The sequence below is a fragment of the Thermobia domestica genome, chromosome 4 (assembly GCF_964235325.1).
Source record: "Thermobia domestica chromosome 4, izTheDome1.hap1.1, whole genome shotgun sequence".
Classification (NCBI taxonomy): Eukaryota; Metazoa; Arthropoda; class Insecta; order Zygentoma; family Lepismatidae; genus Thermobia; species Thermobia domestica.
In genome coordinates this window covers 333,393,841-333,418,623 of record NC_137457.1, presented here as the reverse complement: position 1 = coordinate 333,418,623, position 24,783 = coordinate 333,393,841, and the positions used below count along the sequence as shown (strand labels likewise).

At 35.6% G+C, this 24,783-nt stretch overlaps 1 protein-coding gene across 7 annotated transcripts; it reads right to left on the bottom strand.

The window, feature by feature from the left end:
• Positions 1-270: 270 nt before the first annotated feature.
• LOC145684477 (uncharacterized) lies at positions 271-23,473 on the bottom strand. 7 transcript variants are annotated; one of them, XR_014131306.1, is made up of 4 exons: positions 23,306-23,464; positions 13,949-14,510; positions 1,221-5,001; positions 271-516 (listed from the first exon to the last, which is right to left on the bottom strand). XR_014131306.1 is itself a non-coding variant. In XM_081756909.1 (3 exons), exons 2-3 carry the CDS (start codon positions 14,431-14,433, stop codon positions 3,816-3,818), a joined length of 1,671 nt encoding a protein of 556 aa, XP_081613035.1. In that variant the 5' UTR covers positions 14,434-14,510; positions 23,357-23,473; the 3' UTR covers positions 271-3,815. The 7 variants fall into 7 exon arrangements, 6 of the variants coding, with proteins under 6 accessions (XP_081613035.1, XP_081613033.1, XP_081613038.1 ...); XM_081756909.1 differs by having other exon boundaries at positions 271-5,001; positions 23,357-23,473; XM_081756907.1 differs by having other exon boundaries at positions 271-5,001.
• Between the last annotated feature and the right edge of the window lie 1,310 nt (positions 23,474-24,783).

Genomic DNA, 24,783 nt, shown 5'->3' with positions numbered 1-24,783 from the left:
GAAACTCTTATTTTGTAAATAAATAAAAGCCATCCCAGAGTTTAGAGCTCTTAAAAGTAGCTCTAAGTAGCAGCATTACAACCCACCGCCCGCCAGTAAGTCCGTCCTGGATCCGCCCCTGTAGTAAATATGGATTTGTATGGATACCTTGTCGTTTTGTTGGAAAATTTTGAAAAAGCAATGGTGTAGTCAGACTTTTGACAATGAATGTATGTAGGTATAAAAGAATTGAAGGGTAAGGGGTAAAAAAAGGAATGTCACAAAACTGGATTTTTGAGAAAACGGCGTTTTAATATTGAAACCGCGTACATAATGTATAGTGTTAGTCAAATCTTTTGCGCATTTTTACATGGGCATTTCTACATCTACGCATGCGTGGCATATACAGTCAAATAGTGCCAAGAGTCACCAACATATAGGACAAAGCACCCGTTTAAGCTCACACACAGAAATTCCGTGTTTTCTCCGCTTATCCTTCAATTGTTAATTCATGCCTTCCATTGTAGCACTATGAAACTGAAATACAGGAATAATAAAGATTTATGTTATATGGACATTGAGATTTTTCTACAAAAAATTGAGACAAATGATTTCTATAAAGCATTAAAAATAATGTTTAAGAAATTCGAAAAAAGTGATTATAAGGAAAACACTAAATATGATACACCATAAACAAACAAGAGAGTGTCAGGAAATATAAAGGATAAAAATAATGATAAAATAATAACAGAATCTGTTGGGTTAAAATAAAAAATATGTGTGCTTTTGGAGTAGAAAATCAGCAACAGGAATAACTAAAAATGATGATATACAACTTAAAAGTACAAATGTTGCTAATTAAATAATGTAAATATATATAAAAATATAAATATCGCTATAAGTCATAACCATAATATATATACACTAGCATTAAAGATAAAAGATGATGATTAAAGGTGTCTCATGACATGGTATAAACACCTAGCTTAAAGGACATTATGAAATAAAGTAGAAATGTAATTCTGCAGTGTAATTGTACGGGGTAATGAAGTTCTTGCTTTATGATAGATGGACATAGCTGATAAAGTACTATGTGCAATATACTTAATTAATCAGTACGGACACTATCTGATTCATAGTAAGAACAACTAGTTTATTTGTACGCAATTGTTAAATGATTATTTCTCTACAAAATTTATAAATATAAAAGAACCAGTAAATTCATTTATTTTGTTACTTACCCAACATTATGTATCACAAGTTAAATAAACTGAAATGCCGTTTGGACGTTCTCCGTGAATTTACACATACCACTACAAGATAACTGTGAATTAATTTTCTCACTCAGCATAATTATTTACATTTATTTTACATAAAATCTGTGTTAACTTTATCTTCTTCGTTTAATGTTTTGTAACTGAAAAACGTCTATGTGCTGCTCAATATACTGGTTACTAATTTAATTGATGTGCATTAATAATACACAATTTGATATGGTATTTTGGTAAAATGTGTTTATGTAATTTTTATATATGAAATCGTTTGTCGACGAAGTTGTCTGCAAAACATAAATGTGACCCCTCGTTATGTCTGATACGTATGTATTTTCCGTGGAGTCTTTTCTAAAATTAAAACTTGTGTACAGTCTTAGACTGCATTTACAGAGAGTCCCTTCTTACGTAACCTCATGCTGAAAAGGAGTGTTAAACTTTAGTTAATCAGTCGGTCGTTCAACCTAACAGTTACAATACGACACTGTATGTCACGGAAAGTAAAATAAATAGAAATAACTTATTAAAGCAAATATGTGTATGTTAAGATTTGGTGATATTTTTAGTAATAACTGTTGTATACATTTGATTTTTTAAAATTAAAATGTTGGTAATGTATGTCGGACCAATAAAAATTAGCGCATGAATTTTCATTTCGGGTATGAAAGTAAATTCTGCATCAATTAGACTTAAATTTCCTCTACTTAAAAACAAACAATATAAATGATGAATTTTAGTTTTTGAATTTCGGAACTTCTATTAAACGCCAGCGTTTCCATTTTGTGCCTTCTCTTTTTGAAATTCCACTGAATCGTATCCGACAGTGATATAAATAGAAATTTCGAGAAAAGATAAACTTTCTTGAAATTTAATGGGTCTCGAACCAACAACTACAAGCGTATCACGATGAGGTGAGGAAAAAATCAGATCACATTTGAAACCATTTGACTAGCGTTACTAGATAACAGCTTGGATAAATATATCGTGTAATATTTCTTGTTACAGGAGGACGTGTGTATTGTATCGTATCTTAAATGTATATAGTTCGTGTTGGATTAATAAGGCTATCATAATCTATTGAGTTGATTTTGTGTTTAACGTCCCGTTCAGCAGCGAGGCTATATGAGAAGTGGACCTACTGATTAATGTGGAATCCGAACCACATGAGCTCCCGCCGTAATCGAACCCGCGGTCTCACGCGAAAGGCGCGTACGCTAACCGGTTAGCCACGGAGGAGCTTGCTATCATAATCTATTATAATATTCGACTCTCATATCACTTATTCTGACCAATTATGTTTTATCTATACTTGTAAAATGAAATCTTTCAGTTTTACGTCCCGCGCTTATGCCGGTTAGGCTAGAGGAGACGGTGATTATGAGTAATGAATGAAATGGTGGAATGAAGAAAGTGGGAGAACCCCGAGAAAACCCACGCACACGCTGTTGGTCCACCACAAAGTTCACTTGGCGGGGGCTGGGATCGAACCCGGGACCCCACGCGCCAGAGGTGAACGCTCTACCACTGAGCCACCGCGGCCCTTTATCTATACTTGTGTTCCATATTCATTCATTAAGTAAATTATCAAAATTGGTTAGGATTCAATCGTTGTGAACAATGGAGATATAGAAAGATCCAATGTACTGACGTGGTTCATACAACCTACAACGCGATGATGTACAGACTGTCAAAATCTCTAGCTCTCAAACAGTGGTACCCAACCGGAGATGAGCGCGCCTTGGAGGAAAAATCTATGTTCTCGTTTCTCATGGGATTCATTGAAAGATTAATGGCAAACACATTAACAATTACTATCTTTAAATCTAACATGTACTATACATTTGATCATATTGTTTGCAAGCTCTTTTCGTTCTTTTGCATTCGTTACAAAAAAGACTTTTGAAATGAACGCGATTTTCTCTTCCTTTGTGAAATATTTCACCTCATGTTTATAAGATAAATAATTTAAATGAAATTTAAGAATGATTTCTAGAAAAATAGTCAAACTGTAGTTTTTAGAACAGCAATTCTTGTTATATGAATTATTCTGTTTGCAATAGAGTACGTCCCTTAATGAGATTTTAAATTTTTAACCTATAAAGAAACGTATGCAAGTAATGTTTGTGAGAAGCTAAGACGTTGCATCGATACATCTCCAACACAAATGTGACACACATGTAAGAACAGCATTTTTACTATTTTCGTTTGTAGTGTGGTAATTCTGTTACTAGAATGTGTATAGAATCTACAGATTTGACAGAAGAATTTGATCAAAATTTTTCGTATGTAGTTATTTGCTAAGCATATAATCTATACGTCTCTTTCAACAATGTATTAAAATCTGAAATTTAGCATGTGTAATTTAATACATTTTTCATCAAACAATTTGGCTGATTAAAAGCAAAAAAATAAGGATTACATTTTTGTGTTAATACATACATGATTTCTTAAGTGTATCTTTGGGGAAAACATTTACCACATTCATTACATGAATATAGTTTTTGATTCTGATGATTTAACGCGTGAAGTGCCAAAGTATCCTTGCGACGAAATGATTTACTACATTCAACGCAATTGTATGGGTTTTGGGATGTGTGAATTAATATGTTTTTTTAAATTACTTTTCTGGCGAAAGTATTTACCACATATGTCGCAGAGGTAGGGCTTTTCAGCTGTATGAATTAATAGGTGAAATTTCAAGGCTATTCTTTGACGAAATCTCTTCCCGCATTGTTCACACCCAAATGGTTTTTCATTTCTGTGGATTAACATATGCATCTGCAAATTACGTTTTTGACGAAAATAATCACCACAGTATTCACAAGGGTATGGCTTTTCAGTTGAGTGAACAAGCATATGTCTTTTCATGTAAGTTATTCGACTAAATCTTCTAGAACAGTTTTCGCAGGCGTAGGGCTTTTCATCTGAATGAACCAGCATGTGCCTTACCAAGTTTTGCTTGAGACGAAACGATTTGGAACATAGGTCACAAGAATATGGCGTTTCACCTGTATGACATAGCATGTGAGCTTTCAATTTGCAATTTTGGCGAAATGCTTTTCCACATTTGTCGCAAGAGAAATGTTTCTGTCCTGAATGGACCTGCATATGCGACTTCAAAACATCTTTTAGACGAAACGACAAATGACATTTTATACAGTAATAAGGTTTTTGTATGGAATGTGTACCCAGATGAGCTATCAAATGAGGTTTCTGCCGAAATGCTTTACCACATATCTCACAACCATATGCCCTTACATTTGTATGTATTACCATGTGTAATCGAAGAGACGAATCATGGCGGAATTCCTTTCCACATATCGTACAACTATAGGCTTTTTCCTGTGTGTGCCTTAGCATATGCTGTTTGATGGAAGATTTGTAAGGGAAGCTTGCAGAACATTTATCACAGGAATAAGGTTTCTCCCCTGTGTGTTGTCGCATGTGAATAATTAATTTATTGTTACTGTCGAATAGTTTTCCACAGTGCTTACAAGAATGTGATTTCTCTCCAGCATGAAGCAAGATATGTTTCTTTAAAGTGCATTTGTAAAGATATATATTACCACATTTCTTACAAGAATATGGACTTTCATTTGTGTTGAGGAGGCGGTGTGACTTCAAGTGGTCCTTCCTTTGAAAAGTCCGACCACATTGTTGGCATACGAATCCCTCTTCGTTTGTACCTATTATTGGGTAGGACTCCGAGCTGGTTACCTCAAATTTCGACCTGTTTTCCTTAATATATTCCCTACAATAATAAAGATCATATTATATGTAATGCCTGTTGGACAACATATACTTTCTACATTCGCCGATGACGGAAGTAGTAACTACAAAAATTAAAAAAAAAAAAAAAAAAACATTTTATATGAAAAATAATAAAACCTTATATATAATTAAGAGAAATTATATGTATAATAAATTGTTTCTTCAAAAGTCAAATATTACTCATGGTCTCCCGGTTCAGTCGGTGTTTACAGAGGCGAATTATGTTAATAAAAACTCGTACACACGGAAGAGATTTAAGCGGAGATATTTGCTACAAAACTGACGACATATTAAAGCGTTCTATAAATATTTACTGCTGTTTCACTTGGGAAGGAATACATATATGTGCATTTTTGAAGAAAATATTTGAATATCGAAAAATTGACAAGTTTTGTTACCTCTTTATTTCGAAAATACTGTTTTACACTGTTCATACATGTGAATTAAAGTTAAGCCTTTTGTTGGAAATTCGACGACGGCTAGTGCGGAAATGGTGCCATTACTGGCTCCGACTTTGCTGATTTTTTTTGGACAAACACTCTGCCGCAATGAACTTAAAATTTTTACAATGTCTTGTTAGGCAACATGCACAACACAATTGACAGAAAAGCTACTTGTGGTCGTTTTTAGAGTTGACCGATGGTTAGAATACAATTATTTTATTGAAAGAAATTTGTATTAATACCAATAAACAATTTACTGTTATTTATGGGTGTAATTATAGCCATTTTAGCTCAATTACTGAAATGAACATCTAGATTTTGTTTGAAATGCCAAGTTAAAAATGATTGTAGGGATAGTATTATCTGCAACACGATTTGTTTTGTGCAACTCTTTGGCTTTTATGTACAGTCATGGACTAAAGTTCGTTTCTTCTGCTAAAATGTTTTTGCGGAAAGATCCCAGAAAAATACATTAATTCATTTGTTTTTGTAATATTAAGAGAATGATATTTTTTTAAGTTAGCAAGAACTGTGGTAAGATCGGTCCAGGTGTTGTTGAGTTCTGGACTAAATTATCAGAGGACGGTACTTACTTTTGTCTGACTGTACACATGGAGAACAAACACCATCTAGCGTCACGTTACATAATTTCGCGGTTATTTGCGTTGGCGACGCCCATTAAGCGTCGTCGCAACATCCCGCTCCGTCTAAAAGATTCGCGCTCCTCCCCGTCGCCTCGTTGACTCCAGAATATACGCTGATGTTTTTAGAATGATGTCGGTCGAAACTCAGCAGTGGTGTAAAATGAGTACTGAGTACTTGGGCCAACGAAACCAATAGGCTAGGTTATCGAGCCTAAGTTTTAACGGTTTTATTTCACTACTGATTAAGGTAACACAGTATATTCGCGAGTTTGCGTTGTATCTAACGTTACAGTGTTCTTCGTGCGACAGGCTAAACTTACATTTTGCATACTTTGGTTTCAAAGTTCGGAAGCAATGGAAAATAATAAGAAGAAAGAGCCTCTATCAGACCAACGCAGGGAAAAATAAAACGAGTCTTATTTGGCGCTCCATGTGAAATGAGTAAGGTGCAGTTACCCACGTACGCCGACGTTATTCAACATTATCATTCGTTTTGAACTGGTTTAAGCGGTGACGAAAATATAACTAAACTATCCGTGACTGAGATTTGCAAACTAGTTGGACAGAGTTGTTCATATATATATATATATATAGTAAAGCAAGCATTCCTGTGGTTTCACAAAAGCGAGCTTCAACATGCTCAAAACATTTTATAATAAGTGTCGCACCAAGAAAAGAACATTTCAGTTGATAAGTACAAGAATCAATACCTCGTGCAGGTTCTGTTACACACGCGGAAAAATGTCTTTTGTTAATGCTTCTTGCAAAAGTAAACCGCTGAATAGTGCAGCAATAAGAGGACACCTAAGATCCCAAACCGGGAATTCCAATTTCCTGTAGACCAAATAACTCGGAAAAAAGGCATGTGTAACATTGATAGTCGAATAAGCAAATCTCTGTCAAAGACTTTTCCGGCAAGGTTAGCAGGGTGAAGTGGCAGAACCAAGTAAGGTGCTGGAAGGGTTGAGGCAGGTCCATCAACTAGTGGTATTAGTCACAGACCGAAGATACTATCATTGTCAGAATCTAGCGAAGCTGTTGAATCGGTAAGCACGCTCGGATCTGACTTCGAAGCGCGGCCAAGAAGGAAACAGCCTAAAGCGCATCTGTCTCTAAAATACAACGGAGTCAGCGTTCAGAACATGAGCTGCAGACAAGGAGGAAAATTTGATCGCCTCTGCCGCAGTTCAGGGCGCGAGAATCCTAACCCCAGCACTAAAAATCTTGTTGTGTACAGATCTAAAAAAACGAAGAAGATAAACTGGGTGAGGTGTTTCAGAAAGAACAGGCTCATGTAGACCGGGCGATTACAGGTATCTACTTGGACGGAAAAGAATGACGCAACTCTTGTATAAAAAAAAAAAAAAAAAAAAAAAACGGTAATCTGCGCAGACGAGAGGTTTCAGGAAAGCACATCACGGTTCTTTTGGGGCCGGTTCAGAATTAGTACGTTGAGTACATGGCTGGAAAAGAAAAAATGCATCACTTCTAGATTGGAATGTGCTACTTTCTATGGTCATAGTTTATGCCAAGATGGAAGCGTCCATAATAGGGAAAGAGGAACCAAACCTGTGTCCACTCCTGAACAATAATGGTCCATCCCCATTCTTCAGGCTTTGGAATATTTTCCTTCTTTGGTGTGCACACCCCAAACTTAAACGAAGGAATTTTGCCTTACTGTCTCTTTTGTTGGGAAAGACTGTAGACTGCGACTTTTTGAAATAAAAAGAAACTTTCTAAGGTGATTGACTCAGAAATCTTCATCTTTGTAGGAGAAAAAAGACTTATGGCGGTACAACAATTTTGGAACACCCATTTGAGTAACGAGGCAACATTGAGTTATTTGTTCCTCTAAAACAAAATCGGATTAAGATCTTTGGCTTTACTGAAGAAAAAAAGGATTCATCTCCTTCAATTTCTTACTTTGAAACTGATGTAGAGTTTACCTTTATGGCTTTCATTGTAAATCAAAACAGAAACTTAGATTTGGACAACAGTTTTGAACAGGAGAATACTAGTATCCCGCACTCTCTTTTATCAAATTGTGGTTTGCGGCCATGTCAGAAATCTAAGCTACTTAAAACCTTGGAAGCAGCTGTTGATCCACCACGACTCGAAGGATTCTGTGATACACTCATTTACGAAAGGGCAGTAGTAGCACATCCTCTTGCACTCAAAACACCACGTACGTTGGCAGAATACTGTGACAAGGATTTCAAGGACATAATTATTAATGATTCTGAGAGATTCTGTGCAAACGGAATACACATTTAGTGTGACACGTACTCGAAAACTTGCCTGAAGAAACGTGTACAGATGAGAGATGCGTTGGGTTTCGTCACCAAGTAGTAGAAAGAAATATGCTACCAAAAATTGGAATGATTACCTTTGGCGTGATCATAGTAAGACAGAGCTCCTCAAGTTATTTGGGAGCTCTGTCTGGAAGCTAAAATACACGAAAGTTCCCGAAAAAAATGAATATTTTCTATTGACGATGATACAACAAAATAACATAATATATTAATAAACGCGACTTACTCACTTTAGTCGTGCTCGGTAACTACTACAACTTAATCATATTTTCCTAATTTGGAGGCAACTAGTGTACAAAAATCTTTACTGCTAAAAGCTTTCTATTCATTTTTAAATATGACACATTATTTCAATAAATTGGAAATGATGTACTATATTTACATGTTATAAAAAATAAAAATCGTTAATAAAAAATATATTATAACAGACAATCTGTGGAACACTGCGAAAGTGAATTTCTGGTGTACTACATATCGCTACGGCCTCTGTTATTTCACAAGTTATGATGTAGTCTAGAACTTTATGGCATGCCAGTTTTAGAAAATAACAGAAATTTATTTATTCGTTTAGTTTCAATTTTACGAAATCCTCGAAAACTGGTCGTTAATTCCCAACAAAGTAATATCAAAATTTCGGGCATATCATCTACATTATTAAAAATGACTAGCGTTTCTAACAGAATGGCTTCCCAATACCTGTACTCATTAACATGGATCTTCAACATATTTAGTACCTAAATGGGGTAGTTCAAAATTTCACGCCGGAAGACTGGTCTCTTAATTGTTATGTTTATATATTGTCTGTTTTTCATTGTAACATATTAGAACATATTTTCCAACGTTACACGTCAAAAAATACCTTATGTTGTTTCTAGCTTTGTCATTCATTGTACATAAACCACATAATGCCAGTAAGGTAACTAACAGACTTAGGAAGAAAAACGAGATACACTATCCGAAATCAAAATTTTGGAACGGCAGAGTAAAAGAAAAGCATATGGAAACTGTTAGGATAATGCATGCCGAAGACACCTCGCGATCAAAGTCGAGGTTTAAGTCGTGGTCGCTATCTCGATGTCTATGTCGCGATGCATGAAGGGCACACATACTGAGGAGGTCGCACCTTTGCTGTTGATTTCTCAGTTTAAGGAGAAACATTGCTGTGACACATGTGAAATTATTCCGTCAGTGCATAAAAATAACTGCGAAAACACATTTAGAAATTGAAAGGACCAAACAGTTTATAAATAGGGATGGACGCGAGACGAGATATGAAAAATGCTAAAGTTTCGTCTTGCTTCGCAAAAAATATTTGAGTCTCATCTCTTGATCATTTCTATCAATATTGTAAATCAAAGACTTTTAATGTTATTCAGTTTTCTGTGAAGAAATGCTTTCTTTCAGCATTCGGCAATCATTTCCCACTAAAATTTCATAACTAAATAAATAAATAAATCAGGTATGCCTTCAGGTTTTGAGGTGGAGCGGGTGTTAACTGCAGCAAATGAAGTTTCGACACTGAAATTCCATTATAGGACGTTTTCTCCTTATGGATACGTTCCTGTCTTTACAGGTATTTCTTTACCTTATTATCAATAACGAGTTTAGAAGGAACGCTTTTTATTAATCTCGGAATGGGGGTGGAGGGCGTGGAGTTTTTAAGTATAGATATGAAGAACAGTAGCTTTTTTTCTTTAAAAATTCTACATTTTACGGACTTCAGACCGAAAGCCTTATATATACCGACGCCACTACCTTATATAATAAGGTAAGTATAATTCTCAAATAAATAACTTATCTGACATTTCCATTTTAGTTGCTATTTTTTTCCATTCTCTATTTAAAACGTGCCTATTATGATGTTGTTTGTGTTTCTTATTCCATATTGCTGGAAAATTTCTCATTAGATATATTAATATATCTTTCATAATCAAATATAATAGTGTAGCAAAATCTCTCGAGCATAGATACACACAATCCTCTGCAGACGAAATTCTAAACATTTTTTTTATTCCATGCAACGCTTCAGGGAGAGCCACACGAGTTACAGCGATGCTGCTGCAGAACATCGATGTAAAAACAAACTCAGTTGTTTATCATCGCGATCAGTAACTCACCCTCGCGGTCGACCTCTAGGTCGCGATGTAGCGTACATCACTGGCATGCGCTTACCCATTTCAATCCATGTATTTGTGCCAGTACCGAAAGTGCAACCGCGACTTAAACCTCGACCGCGATCGCGAGGTCCCTTCAGCATGTCCGTACCCTTAGACAACGAAGATAACGTATGGGTACATTTACATTTCTGTCGAATCAGGATATCACCATTTCACTTCAATTCAAATGCGAATCAGGATATCACCATTTCACTTCAATTCAAATATGCATCTGAAAGCGTAAGAACAGAGGTCAGATAGCTTTCAAACTTTTCTGATACACCTCGTTTTCTGGCGCTCAGCTAATTATATATTTCGGAACTAAAAATCCGATTGAGTAAAGTCTTTAAGATCTTAGCATAAATGTATAATTTCCCTACGGAATTAATCTCGGTTGAGTAACAGGAAATTTATCCTCTAGCACATTGAACGTACTTCCAAAATAGAAAAATTCGCTGTTTTCCCGACAGTTTCATGTGATGTAACACCCAATTGTTTTCTCTGAAATAACGAATGTTCGTGTGCTGGAAGACCAATTTCATCTACACTTCCAGGTAGCCTATGAAAGAATTTTCATAGAATAATGTTGTCAGTTTATAAGTTTAACATTACCTTTTTGAAGGGAATATTTCACTATTTTACAAATCAGAGTGGTAATTATGTAATATCTTAAGAAAACAGAGGAATATCGTGTTAACCACCCAACGCATCGAATGACATCTTTCCGATAAGTTCATTTTTGTAATCAGGGCTGTAAATATTTGGCAGTATTCCTTAATCGCCATATTTAGAGGTAAAACATGTAATTTATTTTTGGACTAATATGTTAATCTTGTTACCCTCCGATGTAAGTAGAATTCATGAAAATTGGGCCACATCATTTTCTCATCACTTGATCCTGTCAAATCATTTGATAGCGGAATTGTTTGATTACCACTAACAATTTGGTAAAGGACGTACAAGTTAAAGCGTTATGCCCTATAGAAATGAAACTAATCGGAACTAGGCAACACCGTTTGCTGGGGACCGACACTTCCATGGGGAATAAGACGATAAGTTGTTAGTCTTTCCTAAAAATATGCGTATTATGTCACTAGGTGTTGCAGTGAAACAATAGTAATTGACAATCAAATGTGACAAACCAATGATCAAACGATCTGGCTCAGTTCCGATCAACTTTGATTCCATGGAGGCTTACATGTTACCTGGTTTACCCCCTAGAAATGTTTGCTTATTTCGTTATTATCTGTGGTGGTCAACGTGTCCTAACGACAATTAAATAATCTAGTTCAATTTTAATCAGTAACGCTTACAAGGAGGGTTAATAAGTCAAGTTGTTAACATTCTTCAAAATATGCGTATTAGGTCAAAATGCGTTGCGAAAAAACACTGATTGTTGCTAATGAAACGCGATCAAACAATCTAGCTCAATTATGGTTTTCTTCCATGGGATTGAACAGGTCAATGCGATGACTCTATAAATTATGCGAATTATGACGCTATTTGTGGTGAACAAACGCTGATTGTAGACAATTGAACGTAATTGGCTACATTCTGATCAATTTTGCTTTCATGGAGTGAATAAATTAACTTGTTAGTCTCTACAAATTTGTGTGTATTACGTTACAACACACGCCGATCAAATGCAAGGAGTTGCAGGAATGCCGATGGAACGCTTTGGCAGTTTTTGGTCAAGTTACCTTCTGCTAGGGGGATAACTAATAGGTTAACTTGCTAGCCACGTACTAAATTGTACGTATTACGTGGTGATCAAACGATCATTGTTGACTATCAAACAACAATGAATAGATCTTGCGTAATTCCGATTAACTGCGATTCTATTGGGGTTTACTGTTTAACTTGTTAACCTCCACACAAAATTCTGTTTATTACGTCCTTATGCAAAGTGGTAAAATGATTTTCGGCAATCAAACGCGATAAATCATTTTGAGTGAATTTCAATCAATTGCGTTTATATGGAAAGCTAATAGGTTAACATGCTAACTTAAAAAAAAAAAAAAAAAAAAAAACAAACTATGTCACTATGTGGCGACCAAGCACTGGTTGTTGACTATCAAAGGATCTGGTTCAACTTCGAACAATTCTGTTTTTATGGGGTGAGTAGGTTAATGTATTAAGTTTCCTTCCAAAATATGCATATGACGTCACTACGGATGGTGATAAAACAATAGTTGTTGGCGAGTAATTGATATCAAGCAAAAGATCAAAAAATCTAGTACAATTTCAATCAATTTTACTTCTGTTGGGCCGAATAGGTGAAGTCGCTAACTTTCTAAAAAAAAATGTGCGTATTACGTCACTACGCGTGGTAATGAAAACGCTGATAGTGTTCAAACATCGATCAAGTGATATGGACCAATTTTGATTCCATCAGGTTAATTTGTTAGCCCTGTCTACAAAATTGAGAGTATAATGGGACTACGCGTGGCGATCAAACGACGAAGCCCAATGCCTACCAATTTGCTTCCATAAGGGGCTAAAAGGTCACCGATATGTTTTCTTCTTTTGTAAACAATTCTTTAAGATTCGGTCTGAATTGTTCGAGAGATCATCTTGTGCCAGCCTTCATTTATTGAAATATTTCTAACTTCAGGAGTTATGTAAAAATAAAGCTCAGATAAGAATATATATAATAGCATGCAATTACGTAACTTACAACTTTAAAAAGACTTAGGTTATATCGTACTGGTAAATTTCCAAAACTCCACCTCACTATTAAATTTAAAATGTTGTACTCATAGAAGGTAATGTTTATTTCTTAAGAAAATACTAGTACAATAATATATGTTTGTTTTCTCTTTCTTTAGTAACTGGATCTTTAGTAACTCAAGAACAATAATATGGAAATCTAAGTTTCATGCATGTGCTTGGTCAATAAGATTTAAGGCCGTGGTTTCAGCAGGCAAACGTAATATACACTCTTCACAAAAATCTAAAGCATAATTTTGATGAAATCACAGATTCTGTGTAACAACTTCAATGCTTTGCATTAAAACGATTTTTTTTCAAACAATCTGTTAATGATATTGACAAGGTAATCTTCATTATTTGGGATGGCCTACATTTGATTTCCTTTGTGATTGGTTGCTCTATATCGAGACATGCCTAAAGGACGCCAATAATACCGGAATATATTGTTTGCTGAAAACCTGCGAATCAATTTTGAAAAAAATTATAGAAGCATTTATTAATACTTACAACAATCTTAGATATTCTGTTATTGGGAACTTAATTAGCTTAATGTTATAAGGAAGGGAAAACGGTAAATAGTGTTCTAAAAAAGTGCAGGGAAAATAAAACTTATTTTTTTTATCAAACGTAACTTATAAAAAAGAAAACACGAATACTTACTGGTCACATAAATCCTTATCAATCTCTGCGTTACTGTTGTGATGTTCTCGTTTTTTCACATCCATACGGAAGATAGATCTATGACTGCTAGAATTGTCTCCATTACATAAGAAATCATTGCCTTTTGACTTCACAGTATGAGAATCTTTTTCGTGGACGGGGAATACAGGTGTCGATAAACGTTCAACCAAACATACTGCTTTTGAATTAAGCTTCCAATCACCTCTTAGATGATCATTATTTTGTATATCAGCTTTAATTTTGGGCGAGAAATGTTCGGTTAAAGTGGAAACCTTAACATCATTATATGCTTCCGTTACACTTACTGTAGATACCTTCCATTCTAACTGTGATACAGAACACACTGCGGGCGCAAAATTATTTACCGATTCATTCAACAATTGAAGGTTGGTGTGTTCAATCGAAGTATTTTCTACCTTAGTTTCAATTTTAAGTGGATCATTGTCAGAACAATCGAAAGCCATCCTAGATTTTAATTATGAATTGTTTGTGTTTGAGATAGTAGTCTTCAGTATCCAATGTTTTATTTAAGCACGAACTACTAGAAATAAAAGACAAATATATATATATCAGACTGCGTTTTTTGTACTACAAGTAAGTTACTATCTAAAACTAAAATGCTATTATGACACTTTACAATATTTGGTTCAACTTTCACCTACTAGCAAACCTCACATATAATTATTCACAAAGGACCTACTCAAACTATATTTAACAACACAAAATATCCCACACAGATATGAACAAAACAACATGCTTTTGGTAATGTCTCATGCATAATTTTAGGGAAGAAAAAAACTGTTATGCTAGTAGAAGGTATGTCGTTCGTTGCCAGTAACTTACATCTTTTTTTGCTGGAAGAAATTGTTTCCATTCAGGCAATGTAAATGTAGCCAATAAGTCTGTTAGTAAGGAATTTAGGTGCATTTACCTCTGGTGAATAGGGTCCTTGCTTCGATTACAGCTGGCTGTAAACTTTGTAGTGGACAAATATCATGTGCGTTAGTTTTCTCGGTCTTTTTCCCGTTTCCTCCCACTTTATTCATTCCACCATTCCATTCATTTATTATTAGGACCGTCTCCTTGAGCCTGACCGGCACTTGCGTGAGATGTGAAACTGAAGGATTTTATTTCATTTTACATAAAACCACAAAACTAAGAGTTGACAAAAGAACGGAGGTTTCCTCGTTTCTAAATCTAAATAATCTTTTCTTTGTTGACTTTCTAAGCATAGACTGGCAATTGGCTTCCAGTAAAGAATGATAAGAAAAAAGATCTTTCAGTTTTACGTTCCACGTTCATATCCTTTAGACTAAAGGAGAGACGGGTTGTAATGCAAATGAATAAGAAACAATTGATGAAATGAGAATATGGGACAAAACGAGTCTTGATAGAACAGACGAATATTATGACACGATGCTGCCCACCACAAACATAGACTCACCATTACTTTTTGGGGGGCGCGGTTGCTCAGTTGTATGGCGTTCACCTCCGGTGCTTAGGGTCCCTGGTTCTATCCGTTCGCGCCTTGGACTTTGTGGTGGACAAACACCGTGCTCGTGGGTTTTCTCGGGGTTATCCCGTTTCCTCCCATTTTTTCATTCCACCATTTCACTCATCTATCATCATCACTGTCTCCTTTAGCCTTACCGGCCAAAACGGGGGACGTAAAACTTAAAGATTTCATTTCATTTTTACATAGACTGGGATCGAACCAGGATTCCTTTCTCATCAAAGTTAAGAACTCTGTCAATGAGCCACTGTGCTCTGCGACTGCACCATGTACGCATAAAAAAGACTTTTTAACTGTAGTTCTTAAACAAAACGTTTACGCGTAGAATAGGAGGAGGAACATCTGCTGGAGTTTTTCCAAGAGTGTGGGGAGAATCGAACATGCATGGACAGGTGTGTTTACACATTGACGTTAATGTATGTATTTACATAATACTTAATGTAAAACGACACTTATTTACGCAAGTCGCATAACTACACTGAAATCTTAATGGTCATTCGGTTAGCGTACGCGCTTTGGTTGCCGTAGATATTCCGACTCGATTCCCTGTAAGAGTTTATTTGCTTTTGATCATACGTTAATCAGTAGGTTCATATCTCACATGTCCTTGGCTTAGAAGTCCAATCCAACCAACAAACAGAATTATAAACTAGGGTAAATACACACCTACTGTGTAGTATTTAATATAAAATAGGTACGAAGGAAGGTACGCTTTGACATCTGGTGGGAAACGCACCTTAGCAAAATAGCACAAGGATGGACTATGGTAGTATTTTTGTGTAGTCATCGCAAAATCAAATGTTAGGACTAGTCTTTCAATGGAGAAATGGGGTAGTAATATTGATTTTTAGTTTAACGTATCTTTCAGCAGCGGGACCTAGAGATTAACGTGGAATTCGAACCACATGACCTCCCGCCGGGAATCAAGACCAGGTCTCCCACGCGAAAGGCGCGTACACTAATTGCTCAGCCACCAAGGAGCTCAGGGTTTAAAATTTTTTTTATGATTGTAGTAGGGTTACTGTTATATTAACATGAATGAAATACCGTAAATCTTAAAAGGATAACACAAAATGTATTGGATAGCACTTGTGTATTGTCCGACAGGATGAAAACTGGTAAATCCGAGTTTTACCTATTCCGTAACTAACCTTTAATGATTATGAAAGAATTGGTGGAATGACAATACAGGAGTAAATGAGATCAACAAGGTAACTCATGCACATGGGTTGTCCACCAGCATTTCGTGGCCCAGTATAATTTTTTTCCCGATAAATACGCACAAGAGTTTACCACAAACATGTCTTGTTCAACCCCATATGATGTATAGCTTACATTATAATTCTCCTCCTCGGACGTACAGGTCACTATGTCATATTTGTCTAAGGTTACAGGAGAGCAATTTTAATGCCGATGGTTGATTTATTTTCCGCTACTGTTTGTTGAACATTAAGAACGCAGTGGTAACGTTTTGTCACAATAGTTCAACAAACAGTAGCAGAAAATAAAGCAACATTCGCATGAAAAGATTCCTCTACTGTACACTCATACAAATATGATATGGTGTCCTATACCTTCGAGGGGGAGAGTTAAGAATTAAAATTTAAGAGCTAATTATATTTTTAGGCTATATCTTATTAATCATACAATGTATTATCATCAAAGTGTAACTCTTCAGCGAAGTGAATGAAAAGGTTAATAATGGTACACCTCAGACTGGGTTACACTTCAATAAGTTGCAATGTGTCTCGTATGATATCAATTTTCAGGACTATGAAGAAATTCCTTTTCGTCCATTTTTTTGAAACGTGCGAATATGCTGTCGCATTGAAGAACACAATTTTCTTAAAAACAATATCTTGATTACCATATATGTTTTCTTTTGATACTACTTACGCGTTAAACGCTAATAATACTATTAATAAGTAGAATTAGTTTATATTTCATTCAAAAAACAGAATATAATTGTTGCTTGAGGCTAATATTTTAGGAGTATATGTGCGTAACAAACAACATTCGTTTCTTATGCAACCGACATCAGAACCTGGTATACAGGAGAAAATTATTTTTGTCTTTAAATCTTTCAAGATGATTACATGACATAATATAATGTTGAAGGATGACGAGTGTTTGTTACATGTTAATACCATAAACATAAACATTTATTTCCCATTTTTATTTGAGTGTGATTCTCCATAATGCAAATTGCATTGAAAATATGCAACTGGAATAACAATTGTGTTTTTCTTTTAAACGGAACAAAGTTCGTAGTAAGAAGTTTCTACTCTTAACAAAGATATTGTTACCCTTTTTTGAGGCTCGTTTATAGTTTTTAATGAAAATAGGGAAAACAGTGCCAACCCTAAACTTATTAAACGAACCTCGTATGTAAAGAAAAAAAAACTGCTTTTATTACAAGTTTGGTATATTCGTCTATGTGTTTGTGCGCTTGGCTCTGATCTTTAGACCTTATATGGCCAGAAAATAAGAAAGTCGCCCACGCAGTGTCTGCATTCTTTGTAACGGTTTCTCTAAACTTGATCCCTATGTCACAAACGAAAATCGAAAATTTCCCAGTTTACCGTATAGATATCAAAACTAATCGAAAAGAAAGTTCAGTCGCGCGTATGGTTGCTTGAACGCAGGGCTCATCTTGATCGTTGCTTTGTGTGGTACCCATGAGCACAATTTGGATGTGCCATTCTAAGTTGTGTTGTACATTTCCATTGAAATTCGCCCCCCACCTTAATACTAAAATATAGTAGGTTAATCACAAGTTAAAACATTTTTATATTTATAGCAAAGTGTAATAATTTAATACGTAGAAAGAGCTCTTCAGTTTTTGCCAGCGTTCCCATTAACTGAACCTTGCTATCAATAGTGAATTGTTCGGTGCTTACATACGTTCCAACGTTCTCCTGTGTGATCGTAGCTCAATTACGTGACATTTGGGACATTCAAGAAAAGTTCCAGCAGAGTAATTGTGATAATACATCCTGTATCAGCGTAGACAAGTTTGGACCATTGCTTATGAAACATACTGTAAACCTTTATGATTAATTGAAACTCAACACCAGGACCACAACAACTTCAAAGTGAATTGACCGGTCGAGAATTATAGTGAGTATAACAAACATATTTCAACCGACAAATTACGCGAGCTAGTTAGTGGACAAATGATTAAATTTACTAAACGACCGCAAAAACTAAACACAGGAATTTAGCCTATTTGTATGTTTAATATTATTTTGCATGCAGTTTAATTCGCGTTGAGTATTATTATATATGTTATACATTACAAATCGGATTTTATTTGTTCACAAAATTAATTTGTACCTTGTTGTTCACGTCCGATTAAGACATACATTTATTTATTTACATTTTACGGTATTTATATTCTTATCCGCCATGTCTCAGCTTCGACTGTAATAGGATATAAGTATGGCTGGTTCGGGTTTCGTTGTGGAATAGCTGGGAGAAAGAAAAAAAAAATATGGAAAAACAATTAAAAAGTGAGTAGCACGTTTGTGTTACAAAAATTACGTCCACAACAAAAAACCACGAAACCAATATTGTCAAACCGTGTATTGCTCACCCCTAATTTTGAATCGGCAGTGTAGTAATTGCTCTATAAATAAGAGAGCAGCAGCAGTAATTCTTCCATGCATTTATCTACAACCAATGTATAGCCACAGGGGTCAGATATTCTGCTTTCTAGTGTACATATAATATGTAACATGTAAGTTTCTTTTACATGTACTTCCTTCAAGGTATTCATGTTTCGTATTTTTTATTATTTCACATCACGAGATCCAAGTCAATTTATGTTTTCTGAAGAAGATTTTACGGTAAAAAAATTCTGTATTATATTTCATGTCCAGAAATTCGGATTCAATTTCTTTTCTCTGAAACATATTGTACTGGTAAAGTGTTAGATGTGCAATAAGATTTCACAAATTTTCTGAAAACAAAACTTGCTTAAAAAATATGATTTCTAGACTTGCTAAAAAATTAAGAGGCCATAGAAATACCTGTTAATTTCCCAGAGACCTTAATTTCATAAAGGAGATAAATTATGCCCAAATCTAGATTTGATATTTTTTAAACATAAAAGAGAACAAGATGAGTAAAGTTAACAAAGATATATATATCACACACAGAACTAATCTTACACTAATCTTTAAATTCCTAATTTTAGCAAATTTCCGAAATTAAGGGTAAGCTTACACACTTTAGACATTTAAGAGAACAATCAATGTACACATGTGCTATAAAAGAGAATAGCTCCCTATACTCATCCATACGAAAAAAAAAGTGTAATCCAAGACGGTAAAAAAGGATCGACAACACTAATTTTAATTTTTGGTATATCTTTTCTTTACCATATACGGGAACGAAGTGAACCAACGAATCTCATTAACTTATATATTATGGTTCTATACTATCAATTACCTTTTACAGTTTTGGCAAATTCCAAAATTAAAGAAGTAAGTCATACAATTAGGATGAAAATTAGAGAATACTAAAATTAAAAAGGGTCGTATTATGTACTGGATCTGTAATGGTTTTTCACGGCAAACTACATTTGTAAGACAAAATACAGCTTTCGTATACTGCGCGGAAATCGAACACCTTTCAAGAAATAAAATCTTTTGTTTAACGTTGCTCGAGTGCTTTTTAGGAGAAGAATTTTAAAATGGAAGAAGTGGTGCAGTGAAAATATGGGAGGAAACGATACTACTCCGAGAAAACCTACAAACAAGATGCTCTCCACTAGAAAGTTTCTTGGGCTTGTATGCTATTAAAAATATTATCTAATGCACTCGTTTCTCTTATGCATTCACTTATTTTAAAGCATCTTGTAATGATTTTACACGAGGAACATTAGACGTGAAAACATAAGAAAGTAGATTATAGTAAGTCGTTGTAAACGACCACGTTTATGCATATACTGAGCGTCGCTGAGGTGCCTGTTTCCTATAAAGGCACCCTCGCAACTACACGGCTCCTGCCCTGATTCGGTTAAATAGCAGCTGCGCTTTGAGTGGCAACCTAGCACAAGCAAGTTCGTGTTTTGTGCAGTGTAATGCCATACGTCCACTGTATTTATACTGATTAAAATTACAAATAACGAACCCTAATCACCACTGAGCTAGAGACACTACCAAGTAATGTTGGGAGAGAAACTAAAATAATACACTTATGTGCATTATTTACTTTTAATTCTGCCGCCTGAAGAAATTTGCGTGCAATTATACTATACGGATCCATAGTATAAGTAGTAGTAGGAGTAGGAGTTGTAGCAGTAGTAGGAACGGATCACAGCGTTAGAAGTCCTACAGGAGCTTTTGGTTTTGTTCTCCGTGCAGTTTTACTATAAATATACACAGATTATAAAATGTATAGAAAAGTATGAGCAAGTCTTTAATTTGCTCATGTTATGTTCAGAACAGAACCCAACTAACCCCTGCGGGGCTTCTAACCCATTCCTATTACTACTACTGCTACTTATACTATGGATACGTAGAGTAAAACTGCACGCTGTTCTCGACATAAAATCAGGAAATTAAAGAAATCTGCAATCTTTTCCGTATATTTCACAATCTTTGGATCCGAATAGTAAAACTGCACCATTAAGATTACACTAAACTTAGAACAAAGAACAAATATAATGTGGACGGATGGTGATTTCAGGAATTGGCCAGAGGGAATTTCTCCCCGGGAACCAGGAAACTCCCTTGGGACCATATATCCTATGCTCATGTGGATTTCCAGTATTTACGTTACTAATACATTTCATCTCCAGTATACGGAAATTCGCTACCAGTAGAAAATAAATAAATAAAACTTCAGGAATCCACTGATGGGGAAAATTGATTTAACAGTTATACATATTTCATCGTGAAAATGTTTACAAATGTCTTTTACATGCTTTTCCTTGTTGGTGTTTGCCTACATTTGCCAGTTACCATACGGAAAGTTGAGGAGCGCTACCATTTATTGTTTCCACTTATGATCTAACGTTCTCTGCATTCCTAGTTTCTCTCCTGTCCAGCAGCTACATACACATTTATAATATGCTTCCAAACTTATATGTTAAAAATATAATAAGTGCAAAAACCATGCACGAATGTGTGCTAAGTGGCCAACACAACCGGAGTTTCTATCTATTCCGATATCAAGCAGGGCACAATTTCAGGGATCGCTCGTGACTTTGTCCGGGGTAGTAGGCATATTAGCGATGATGGTGTGTGCATACGGAAAGAAAAGTGTGGAAAATATCAACCTCTTGTTTTCCGGTGCCATTTCTCAAAATACATTCGTTACATATATAAGTAATATGTGATTATAGAAACATTAAAATATATGGTTCATAATTATACAATTGTAATGAAAAACTAGCTATTACAGATTGGTACGTATTTTTTGTTCTGATTTGTTCATTACTCGAGCAGATAGTTCTACCAAATTTTGACACGTTCTTACATTTTCAGGTTAGGTGAGATCTTTCTTTTAGCAAAGCATGCACTAAATGAAGAGCTCCATTACTACTTGGAGATTGACTTCAGGTTGCCTCAGTATCGTGTAAATAAGGTGTGGGCGTATAGCATAAAAACTACTGTGTATAAAACACGAACCAATTTGCGCTACGTGGCCACCAAAAACCACAAATGCAAACCGAGTTAGAGTAGCAGTGCAGTAGGGAGGCCCGAGCGACAGCGAGTCGTTGCGGCCATAGGGAGCAGGCGCATCGACGACGGGTTATTCGCATAAACTAGGACAGTGGAAGAGCACTTACATATAAAATAATTTATTTATCATTGATAATTCATTCCAATATGCTGTCATAGATGGTAATTAGGCCTACTTACATTCCTTCATAAAAAATATTTTACATCGTATTCCACCTATGAATTTTTTATTTGGTAGAATCGTCTGCTTAAGTAAACCCTTAATTTGCTTTCACGTATACCCACCATCGCAAATTCGCCTGTTCCCTACGAACGCACCTCGACTATAGCCCTCTGGCTTCACCTTGGCGTAAACTGTACTAGGTTCAAAAAAAGCTTTTAAGGAGTAGCTTGCAAAGTTTGGTGCGTGGTTTTGAGACGTGTAGTTTTCACTATATGTAGCTAAGTTTGTATGTGTCTTATACAATTGTACGCAATTGGTTGATACCACTCGAGGGGTAACTAGATAATAAGTTTTACACTGTTTGCATGGAATTTTGACAAGAAAATACTGCATTTATATACAACTTTTACGCCCTCCTAACATTAACATTTACTGGATAATTGTGTAGAAAATGCATTGTCAAAATACTATGAGATGATTTTGTCACAAAATAACATTAAAAAAAAAAAAAAAAAAAAAAACGCACAATATACGTAGTTTATTTTTTAGTTGTTTCTCTGGGGTCCAGTGTAGTTTTGGACCCCCTTAACGGAACATGGACCTTATAAAGCTACAGCCTCGCAGGTTTTCTACCTACATAACCTCTTTATTTCTTTTTGCGAGTTAACAGACTTTACCTGAAATTTAAAAAAGAACTCTATTCATGATCTACACCATTTATTTTAGTTTATTTATTTTGCTTTTCTATTTCAAGAACGAACTTTAATATTTATTTCATTTTATTAACGGATTGACTCCCCCCAATTCGGCCGTTCAAGCAAAAACCAAGTTTATCCATCATTTGAGCGATGTTAGTGCAACATTTACACCGACCTTCATTATGACCCTCGTTCAACGGTTGAATTTCGTTGGTGCACACGGTCGTTAGAAGCACTGCAACACTTCCCATGCAGAGTATTGACTTTTACCTGTAAATTGCAAAATTTGGTGTTTAAAATTGATCTGTAGAGAAAGCGTACCACTCCTGAATATAATTTTTAACAGCAAAGGACAAATATTGTTAACATCACACTTATTACAACATTCCTTAGTGCCACCCAGTGATGCCAATTTCTTCAGAGCCGTTTTCCCTTCACAAGCTTCAGAATTTCCCTTTCCCGGACAAAATTTCCCTTCATCCAAACCGTTCAAGTACTGTATTTAGTAAACGTATTTTTAATCGTTTTCGCTTCCACCCCCTCACTCCAATCCTATAACCACATACAAGCAGATACCTGACAGCCTTCCTTTGAGCTTACGTAGAATTTGAACTTGATTTATTGTTTAGGTATCTGAGGCGTCGCGATAGAGGAAGGGAAAGGATATGGAAAGGTGTAGGCCAGGACCTATATTACAGGTGCAATCTTTGCATTTGCCTGGTGTGATTGAGGAAAAACCCTATAAATACCTCGGTCAGAACGGACAACCTAAATAAATCATAAAAAATATAAAATAAATATTATGTAAATTTAATTTTTATCCTAGATGTCATGATAAATTTTAATATTAATGTAACCTAAGGTACAAAGAAAATATTAAGTATATATTTGGTATGCACTTATTATGTACTTAAGAACAGCACTCACGTCCGTGAACCTGGCCCCCCCACTTTGAGCACTAACGATAAAATTAGTGTCAATCGTTAGTGCATCGTTAGTGCTTCTTAGTGCACCAACCCCTAACGTTAGTGCTTAATTAGTGTAGGAGCTACAAGCAAAAAACCTTTGGGGGGGCCAAGTTCACGCTGCCCCCCACTTCAAGCACTAACGAAATAACTAGTGCCATTCGTTAGTGCATCGTTAGTGCTTCCTAGTGCACCAACCCGTGACGTTAGTGCTTCATTAGTGTAGGCTCTAGAGCCAAAACAATGGTACACGCTGGCCCCCCCACTTCAAGCAATAAGGTAAAGAATAGTGCCGTTCGTTAGTGCATCGTTAGTGCTTCAAGAAAATACTAAAAGTTTTGTTAGTGCTTCACTATTAGTGTAGATATAGCCAATTATAAGTCACGAAACTCCCATAAGAAATGCATAGGGAATTTTTCATTGCGTCAAATTACCGCCAAATTCCAAAGCACTATTGACCTCTTCTAGTGCAATCGTTAGTGCATCGTTAGTGCTTCTTACTGCAAAAACCGCTAACATTAGTGCTTCATTAGTGTAGAAGTTATAAAGAAAAAACATTTGGGGGGCCAAGTTCACGCTACCCCCCACTTCAAGCACTAACGAAATAACTAGTGCCATTCGTTACTGCATCGTTAGTGCTTGTAGAAAAAACTTATAGTTTCGTTAGTGCTCAAATATTAGTGTGGTTATGACTTATTACATGTCACGAAACTCCCATAAGAAATGCATGGGGAATTTTTCATTGCGTTAAATTACCGCCAAATTCAAAAGCACTAATGATCT